The sequence below is a fragment of the Triticum aestivum genome, chromosome 6D, assembly GCF_018294505.1.
Source record: "Triticum aestivum cultivar Chinese Spring chromosome 6D, IWGSC CS RefSeq v2.1, whole genome shotgun sequence".
Classification (NCBI taxonomy): domain Eukaryota; kingdom Viridiplantae; phylum Streptophyta; class Magnoliopsida; order Poales; family Poaceae; genus Triticum; species Triticum aestivum.
In genome coordinates this window covers 455,089,051-455,099,185 of record NC_057811.1, presented here as the reverse complement: position 1 = coordinate 455,099,185, position 10,135 = coordinate 455,089,051, and the positions used below count along the sequence as shown (strand labels likewise).

General features: G+C 48.8%; 1 protein-coding gene across 1 annotated transcript; it reads left to right on the top strand.

The window, feature by feature from the left end:
* Positions 1-834: 834 nt before the first annotated feature.
* Positions 835-7,666, top strand: LOC123145821 (glutamate receptor 2.8). Its single transcript, XM_044565318.1, has 3 exons — positions 835-1,204; positions 4,507-6,150; positions 6,253-7,666. Exons 1-3 carry the CDS (start codon positions 877-879, stop codon positions 7,332-7,334), a joined length of 3,054 nt encoding a protein of 1,017 aa, XP_044421253.1. The 5' UTR covers positions 835-876; the 3' UTR covers positions 7,335-7,666.
* Positions 7,667-10,135: the final 2,469 nt, after the last annotated feature.

The following is a 10,135-nucleotide window of genomic DNA, read 5'->3' as shown; positions in this document are numbered from 1 at the left end:
TCGACGTTGCTGTTGAGATCCAAGAAACCCATTCCCCTCCCGAGATTTGCACCGGCGGATGAGCCTTCGGATGTCTGTTGAGACGAGGGGAATTGAGAGAAGAAGGGGATCTCGTCCTCCTCATCGGCCATGGCGGCGGCGATTGAGGGTGCCGGCGGCGGTGGCGATTGGGGCGAGGCAGGGAAGGAGCGAGGCGAGGAGGAGGGGAACGAGCAGCGGCGGCGATTGGGGCGAGGCAGGAAAGGAGCGAGGCGAGGAGGAGGGGAACGAGCGGGGCGGGGTTTGTGCGGGGCGATGCGGGGTAGGTGCGTCCAGATCGATGTCCCAATAAGTTCCTCCCCGAGAGTCTTTTTTGATAAGTCCCAAATGACCCCAATAAGTCCCTATAAGTCCCTCCTGTTTGGTTTAGATGGGACTTATAGGGATTTTTTTAAGTCCCTAAACCAATAAGTCCCTTGAAACAAACACCATCTTAGTCGACTGAGACTTAACCACCCCATACACATAGCAGTTTAGCGCATGTAAAGAAAAAGAGTTTACCCAGAAAAAAAAAGAGGAACAGTTGCTAGCGCAGAGTCGTCGATCGACATCCACCTTGGACGGTTCAGACCGGTCCCTACGCTGCTACGTAGCTTTCGATCGTACGTAGGACGTGGCCCACCCTCAGTGCGCGCGCGCAGACAAGTCAAAGTCAAGAGTAGTTTTCAAGAGCAACGTCGCGGTACGCCACCGGAGAGTCGGCGGGTGGGGGTGTGCGCGAGGCTGGGCGAGACCCATCCAGGTCGCGTATAAATGAGTGAGGACGGCGCCGGCTAGCGGCTAGAGCCGCATCAATCAGATCGCGCATCGCGTAGCTTCTTCCCAAGTTGCAAGACCATGGTGCGCGCGCTCTCGCCTTCTTCCCTCGTCGCCCCCTCCTCCTTCTACACCCTGCTGCTGCTCGTGGTGGCCACGCTGCTCGGGCAGCACCCGGAGGGGCCGCTGCGGGTGGCGACGGCGCAGACCACGCCGGCGCCGGTGCCGGTCCGCGTCGGGCTGATCCTGGACTGGGCGACCAAGGTGTCGTTGGCGGTGTCGCTGAGGCGGCGGACCGGCATTCAGATGGCCGTAGAGGACTACTACGCGGCGCACCCGGGGTCGGCCACCAGGGTGGAGCTCCACTTCAGCGACTCCAAAGGGGACGTCGTCGGCGACGCCTCCGCCGGTAAGCTCCCTCCCTCCCCTGCCGCGCACACCTGTTCGACCTATCTAGCTGCATGCTTCTCTAATCATAAGCTCTTTCGCTTCATGCTGAAATGAATCTTGCTTCTCTGATTAAGCCCTTAATTACGCCGCGACAACACTTCGAATCGCACGCTCGTCTCGAGCACCATCTTCCGTTTTGAGTTTTCCAGTGGTGGATGCTGCGCGCGTATGCAGTATGTTTTTTTAGTGGAGCGTCTACGTAGTATGTGGTGTATCTTCTATATCTGAAAGCTGGACTCCACTAACTATTTCTTTCATCATGCAAGCGTGCCACATCATCGCACAACATGGATGAAAAAAGATCCACCTCACTACCATATGTCTCTCAACATGCAAACATACCACTTTATCATGAAATTGCATGAAAAAAGACTTATCTCAACATGCAAAAATACATGAGAACTTTCGTTCTATTATGCTATTTATATTTAATAAATGTTTCACAACTCTATAGTAATCAAATGTAGTAAATTATATGTATTTTAAGTTTTAGATCACTTCAAATATTCATGTTTCATACAACGAATCATATTCATATTCCCGCAACAACGTGTGGGGTAGCATCTAGTTAAGTATTATGTGCACGTCGAGCCATCTAGCTGTTGTATGATCCACTATTTATCGTGTCATATCGCATCGTGTCCTTGTCGCCATTTTGTCCGGGCAACTAGCTAGCTCCTCGATCGTCAACACATGGACGGCAATCGCACGGGGCCTCAATTATTTTTTTATTTTTTATTTTGTGAAAATGATCAGATCTATTTAAAAGTTCATCGGAAGTACAAAGCATCTCAGATATAGTGAAAGTTACACTAAGATTATAAGATCACCGAACGACCACCACGATCGCACGGGACCTCAAATTAACAACCACGACATCTCCATTGAAATATGTTGGAATCCCAACTAATCCAACCCACATGGCCTAGACTGCCACTTTTAACCGCTAATGGTGGACTCCGAAGCGTAAATATTCGTTAGTTCTGTCAGGGTTTGTCGGGGTCGGGTGCATAATTATTGTTGAGAACTCCATGCCATCGACGTCACCTTCTCACCCTGTCCATCCGGTTGACAAGTTTAATGAAATGAGTGAAATAATTTTACTAAAATGAGTAAAACCAATTTTCATATATATGAAGTAGATTTCAGTGTGAAATATGTGAAACTCTTTTTGAGATGAAAATATGTGAAACTTGTTATTAAAAAAACATGAAATTGTTATCTAAAAAATGTCAAAATAGTTTTTCGAAATTGGTGAAATCATTTTCTAAACTGTGTGAAACCAGACTTTTCAAATACGACATTTGTGAATGTGGTCATTTCTGTATCCAAAAATGATATTCGTGAAATATATTTCAACAATATCATATTTCAATTTGAAATACAATTCACAAAAATTAGTTTTACATGTTGAAATATGCAGCCTTCACAAATATCAAATTTTTAGAAAATTATGAAATTAGTAGCTTCACTGTAAAATTGAAATGTAATTGAAAATTCAAACTAGTCAAAATATCCAAGATTAGTCTTGTTTTAAAGATTTTTGTTGACCAAAATTCAAATATGTAAACTAATTCAAAATGAAATTTTGGTTAAAAGTGACGAGTACATCCAAAATGTGATAAGAAAAATGAAATGGTTGTCCTTAGTTGGAGAGAGGGAGAGAGAGTGGTGTGTCCTGCGTCCAGCCGTCCCTCTCCTCTCACTTTGTTACCTGACAAACGATTGCTATTGTGGACCCCCTCAACTTGTATTGCAACTTTTCATCCAAGAAAACGATTAACAACGTACACATGAAAAGACATGACAAATATCCATGGAACAAACCAAGGATGATGGATGTTTTGCCGTTTACATACGGCACCGGTGGAAAAACCAATTTCATGCACGTCCACTTCTCACCTTGCACATCCGGCTTAATTAGGTTATTTGGACTGGTGTGTGTCTGACTGGCAAGTCTTCGCGGTCTGGTTCTTCACCGCGTGCACGTGCCAGCCCGCGAGTTGGTCAAGCTAGCAACTAGTGGTCTGTATATTACTCACGGTGAATACATCAGATCGGGACTGATTGATTTAACCCCAAGTGTTAGCTAGCCCATGCAGTTGTACACTGGTATGGCACGCCACGAGGCCACGACATTCGACAACGACAGAGATGCCTCAAACGCCATGATCCAAGTTTCAACTGCTGTGGTGTGACAGACACCATGTGGGCGTATGTGCATCGTCGATCGGGTCACCAGCGTTTGAACGCTCAGTCGTCCAAGTTTTTAATGCTGAAAATCTTTCTACCCTATAGTTGTCATGGCTAGTCATCAACTCTTCATCATCATCGATCGGTCATCAGTTTATACCATTGCTTAGCCACATGCATGCAGTCCAAGCTAGTGCTCCCAATCGATTCAAAATAATTGAAGCTCTAGAACATTTTTAAGACGACTATTCAAAGTCCGTAGAAATATCCGTAAAGATCAACTCCCTCCGATCCAAAAAAGTGTGTCGTGGCTTAGTTCAAATTTAAACTTAAACTGAATTAAAGCCATGACACTTTTTTTTGAATGGAAGAGAGTGCAATAAAAGAATAATAATAATAATAATAATAGTACATAAATATATTCCATAATTAATCTAATGAATTAATTTTGGTTTCACAGATGGTGGTATATTTTATATAGAGTTGGTCAAACTTAATAAAGTTTGATTTATGACAATCGTAGGACTTCAATTATTTCGGAACAGAGAGAGGAGCATCTATGTTGTCTTGCTCTCCAGTCGATTGGGATTATTCACAATGACAAAAATTTATAATTTTTTCACATATTTTTACAGTCCTTTTTAGGGGTACATATGTCTATGGTTGTTCTCTTCTTGTTTTTTAGTGCTAGTTGTTCTCTTCTGTTTAAGCTCCTAAATAATTAACAAAAGAAAATGTATGTGGTCTTTAAACTCATATGGTTGCTAGGGGTTCACGGATCTAGTTGTAATTTTTATTACCTCTGCTTTTCTTTATACTTTTATGATTGAGGATGAATAGATTGGATGAGAAACACAGAAAACAAACTCATATAGTTGCTTTTTTTTTTGAGAAACAGCACACTTTATATAACTCATAATGATAGTAGGAATACAAAGACCAACAGGTGGCTCGAGCAACCAAAGATGTCGCCCAGATTCTAAATTAGCAGCATATCTAACTATGCGATGAGCCTCCTTGTTGCCATGTGGTCTTAAAACTCATGTCGTTGCTGTTGTTTGCATGCAGCGCTGGACCTGATCAAGAACGCGCAGGTGCAGGCCATCATCGGGCCCAAGACGTCGGCGGAGGCAGAGTTCGTTGCCCAACTCGGCAGCCGCGCCCACGTCCCCGTGCTTTCCTACTCCGCCACCTCCCCGTCCATCTCCCCGACGCAGACGCCCTACTTCGTGCGCACCGCTGCCAACGACTCCTTCCAGGCCACCCCCGTCGCCTCCGTCCTCGCAAGCTTCGGGTGGCGAGAGGTGGCCGTCCTGCACGAGGACTCCCCCTACGGCGCCGGCATTCTCCCAGCGCTCGCCGACGCGCTCCAGAGCGTCCACAGTGCGGCGATCATGGTCGTGGACCGCGTGCCCGTTCCGAGCGGCGCGGACGAAGATGCCCTTGACGCGCTCCTCTATCGCCTCAAGGCGATGCCGACGCGTGTGTTCATCGTGCACGCCTCGCACAGCCTCGCCGCGCAGCTCTTCCGGCGGGCCAGCAAAGCCGGGATGATGTCCGACGGCTACGCCTGGGTCGCCACCGACGGCGTAGGCAACTTCGTGGACAGGTTCGACCCCGAGGACCTAGACTTCATGCAGGGCGTCGTCAGCCTCCGTCCTCACGTGAAGTACACGAACCAAGTCAAGAACTTCTCTGCGCGGTTCAGGGCGAGGTACCGGAGGGAGAACCCGGCCTCCAACGATGACGTCCTCAACGACGCCACTGTGACGGGGCTCTGGTCGTACGACACGGCGTGGGCGATAGCCGTGGCAGCCGAGGCGGCCAGCGTCCCCGGCCCAGCATTTCGGACACCGCAGAATAGCACGGCACGTACAGACCTCGACCAGCTCGGCGTGTCGACCACCGGAGAAGCGCTTCTTAGGGCGATTCTCAACACGACGTTCGACGGGATGGCAGGCAGGTTCAAGCTGGTGGACGGGCAGCTGCAGGTCGCCGCGTACGAGGTCGTGAACATCATCGGGAACGGCGCGGTGACGGTGGGGTTCTGGACGCCGGAGTCCGGCATCTCGCGGGACCTCAAAGACGGCAGCGGCAACGCTGCGCGGCAGCTGAAACCCATCTTTTGGCCGGGCGAGATGTTGTCCCCGCCGAGAGGCTGGACGGCGTCGCAGAACGGGCGGGTGCTCAGGGTCGCCGTGCCGGTGAAGCACGGGTTCACGCAGTTCGTGGGCGTCGTCATCTCCGACAACTCGACGAAGCCGAAGATCACCGGGTACTGCATCGACGTGTTCAACGAGGTGATGAAGAACCTGTCCTACCCGGTGAGCTACCAGTACATGCCGTTCCCCGACAGCCCGGACTCGTACGAGATGCTGGTGGACCAGGTGAGCGAGAGGAAGGCGGACATTGTGGTCGGGGACGTGACGATCACGGCGAGCAGGATGGAGGAGCTGGACTTCACGATGCCGTTCACGGAGTCCGGGTGGGCAATGGTGGTGGCCACGGAGCCGGACACGAGCGGCAGCATGTGGATCTTCCTGCAGCCGCTCACCACCAGCCTTTGGCTCGCCAGCCTCGCCTTCTTCTGCTTCACCGGCTTTGTCGTGTGGGTCATCGAGCACCGCGTCAACCCGGAGTTCCGCGGCACGCCGTCGCAGCAGTTCGGCCTCATCTTCTACTTCGCCTTCTCAACGCTCGTCTTCGCACACAGTAATTCATCTACTAACCATCTCATCATCTCGATTATTCAATGAAGCAGCATATCGATCTCCTAACTAATCAATCTTTGATGTTTTAATTTCCCTTCTCCAGAGGAGAAGCTGGAGAGCAACCTATCGAGGTTCGTGGTGATCATATGGGTGTTCGTGGTGCTGATCCTGACATCGAGCTACACAGCGAGCCTGACGTCGATGCTGACGGTGCAGCAACTCCGACCGACAGTGACAGACGTGAAGGAGCTCCAGAGGCGCGGTCAGTACATCGGGTACCAAGAGGGCACCTTCATCAAGCCAAGGCTCAAGAAGATGGGCTTCGACGAGCGAAAGATGAGAAAGTACAGCTCGGAGGAGCAGTACGCCGAAGCGCTGTCCAAGGGCTCGGCCAAAGGCGGCGTGGACGCGGTGTTTGACGAGATCCCGTACCTGAAGCTATTCCTGTCACAGCACTGCGACGGGTACATGCAGGTGGGGCCTGTGTACAAGACGGACGGCTTCGGGTTCGTCTTCCCAAGGGGGTCGCCCATGACAGGGGACGTGTCGCGGGGGATCCTCAACCTGGCCGAGGGGGACACGATGGCGCAGATCGAGAAGGCGTGGTTCGGCGAGCCCGGCACTTGCCAGAATGCGCTGGGCGGCATCGGCGGCGGCGGCGGCTCGTCGAACCTCAGCTTCTGGAGCTTCGGCGGGCTGTTCCTCATCACCGGCGTCGTCTCCAGCCTCATGCTGCTGCTCTACCTCGCCATCTTCGCGTACCGCGAGCGTGAGGAGCTCCGGGAGGCGGAGGCGAAGGCTGAGGCTGAGGCCGGCTCTGGGAGCGTTTCGGTGCGAAGGCTGCGTGCGTGGCTGCAACACTTCGATAGGAAGGACCTCAAGTCACCCACCTTCAAGGTGTGGAACGACGAGTCCGTCAGAAACGGCAGCGAGTTTGCGGGTAGGACGCCAAGATGGAATGGCAGTGGCGGCGATGCTAGTATGACGCCGAGGGCCGGTGGGGAGGAACACGCCATGAGAGGGACGACCCCGCTAAGCCTGTACATCAGCTCCGAGATGGACGCCGGCTCTTCGCCAGAGGGGACGCCAATGTCGGAGATCAGTGAGTCATTCGAGCAAAGGATCGAGGGGGCAGCAGCCGCAATGGAGGTGACAAGGCCAACGGCCTCTCAATTACAACAGTAGATTCTCCTATCTCCGTTCCTAAATATAAGTATTTTTGGAGGTTGCAAAAAAAAACAATATACGAAGCAAAATTAGTGAATCTACGTTCTAAAATATGCTTATATACATTAGTATATAGTCCGTATTGAAATATCAAAAAAAGACTTATGAAAGTGATAGTGTCTAAATGCTCTTATATTTTCTTACAGAGGGAGTATTTAGAAACAGAGGGAGTATTAGTTTTGTAGTAGGATTAGAACGCATCTGCACGAGGAATGTGTAGGAGTATAAATGCGCTTTGGCCCATATAATACAATAATCCCTGGTTAATCTCTAAGGCCCATTTAGGTTAATGGCAAGTGGTGGAAACTTTAGGACCATACTGCTAGTGGAGTGAGAGTAAGACCCCTTTATGAGGACTCCTCTACCACATGCCTTTGGGAGCTTGAGAAGAGAAGTTGTACATGCTTTGAAAGCTGCCTTTGGGTTGCGGTAATGAGCCGAGCCTTATTTTTGCCAATCAGAAATGGTTAATTAATCTCGGATTAGTTGACAAGTCGCTACAGTAGTGTCGCTGTCAAAGACGTTGGGCCGTGGGTTGTTCGAGGACTCACTCATGGGCCTGAACCCAGACCCATCTACCAGACAACCTATATAAGAAGGCGATGGCGAGTGGAGTAAACTCTAGCTCATTCACTCCCTCCTGCAAAACCCTAGCCGTTATCTACTGTTCATCTCTCTATGTTGCTTTCGGCGATCCCATCCCGACGACGGCATGCACGGTTGGTCGGGAGAGCAGGTGCCTCCGGAACCCTATTGTTCGAGATCCTGCCCAGGAGAAGGGCAATAAGGTTTTTTGGGGAGTTGCTCGACACGTCTGCTCCCGATCCGTCCCAGCCTCCGTCCTCCTCTGCTTCCACCACTTCCCTGCATCGACACCATGGTTGAAGACGTCGGCCCCAAGAAGAAGGCCACGGATGACGCCGCGGCTTGGCCTAGCCAACCAGAGGGTATGATCTGTTTATCCCTCGTTTGCTTGTTCATGTGCTAGCCGTATATGCTATGTTCACAGATGTGTCGATTCTATGTACTGTACGTGCTCACATGCTTAGGTATCGGTATGAGTTGCATACCGTCATTTCTATGCTTATTGTTTACTCGTGGATTAGTCTAATAAAAAATATGCTAATATATCCAACAATCCAAAAACCTTATTTTAGGCACTTTACGATTCAACACTTTGCCGCTACACTGAAACCGGAAAAGTTTAATGGAAGGCATTTTAAGTGTTGATAGACAAGGTCCACCTTGTGGCTCACAGTAATGAACATGTTTTGGGTTGATGGTGTGTCTCCCTCGAAAACGATTGCTCTTGAACAAGGGAAGACGTTTAGGGAGACAACCACCATCTTTGTTGGAGTAGTTCTGGGTGTGATCGAAGACAAGTTGGTTGACGCATATATTCATATGCGCGTCGCCAAAAACTTGTGTGCACTCGCCCTGACCGAACTAGCTCCTCTTTTTAGGAAGTTGTGGTAGTCTCATTCAGTTGCGCAACTTTTGTGGGGGCGATTGGATCAACGATGTGATTTTTTTTGATAAATATCAGCGATGTGATTGAGCGTCTGTAACTCTCCCTTGGAATCCAATTGTGTGTCCAGATATTAGTGGACTCCCCATCTCCTATCCTTCGAATTATACCTTGATCCATAACATCTCTTCCATCTAAAATAGACCTCCAAATTTGGGAAGGGTGAGATCCAACTCTGCATCCAAAAGAGACACATCTGGGTGCCAGAACACGAGAAGAGATTAAACAAAAGCTAGGGTAAGAAGTCTCAACACCATAGCTATGCTTCGCGCGATTGCAAAACAGCAAGAGTCATTCTAACATCCCTGATATTAACCAACAGCTGCGCCTATCAATTCAACCATCCAGCAAAACTAGAGATACAAATCAATTCAAGACTCAGACCATAAGCTGCAACTCATAGCGGCTCCGTGGCGTCCATAAAGCTACAAGGAGTGAATGAATGTAGATGAAGGAAATAAGAGGCCTGAGAAATTTTTGATAAAATTTGCAGGCACAGAGGCCATCTTCAGGTTGTATCCGCTCACAAGTGTTGCTAATATTTGGTCATTGGTTGGACTGTTTGAAATAGTTTCAAAACCTAAACTGACAACCTAAACCGAATGGATCCCAGAATACCCCCCCCCCCCCCCTAAAGGTTTTGTTTCCCTACAAGGACAACCATTTTTCAACCAACACCCTAAAGGTTTCATTTCCTTACAAACAAGGACGAAATTTGAGCAAGTCAGGGGAATTTTCACTAGAAATTTCGGCAGCATAACGCGTCATCGGATAGAAACGCACCCAGAGAAATTATATATCACATATTTATAGTTGAGAGTACAAATACAACAACTTGCTTGTGCCCTTTGCCTCGTCCTATACCATCCACCATTACCATTACCAGGATTGCTGATATCTAAGAGCTACTACCTGCCTACCTATCTACTCCAATGCATCCATCCTATCAACACAACAGTTCTTGAAAGAACTACAATAACTAATCTTGACGAACAACAACAGCAAGTCCATCCATCATCATGGTGTTGGAAATATGCCCTAGAGGCAATAATAAATGGTTATTATTATATTTCTTTATTCATGATAATTGTCTATTGTTCATGCTATAATTGTGTTATCCGGAAATCGTAATACATGTGTGAATACATAGACCATAACGTGTCCCTAGTAAGCCTCTAGTTGACTAGCTCGTTGATCAACAGATAGTCATGGTTTCCTGACTATGGACATT

Bases quoted from the DNA above. Each gene is read 5' to 3' on its own strand.
- LOC123145821 (XM_044565318.1), top strand. From the start codon at position 877: ATGGTGCGCGCGCTCTCGCCTTCTTCCCTCGTCGCCCCCTCCTCCTTC. The intron at 1,205-4,506 runs GTAAGCTCCCTC...GTTTGCATGCAG, and splicing joins CGTCGGCGACGCCTCCGCCG to CGCTGGACCTGATCAAGAAC. The intron at 6,151-6,252 runs GTAATTCATCTA...TCCCTTCTCCAG, and splicing joins AACGCTCGTCTTCGCACACA to AGGAGAAGCTGGAGAGCAAC.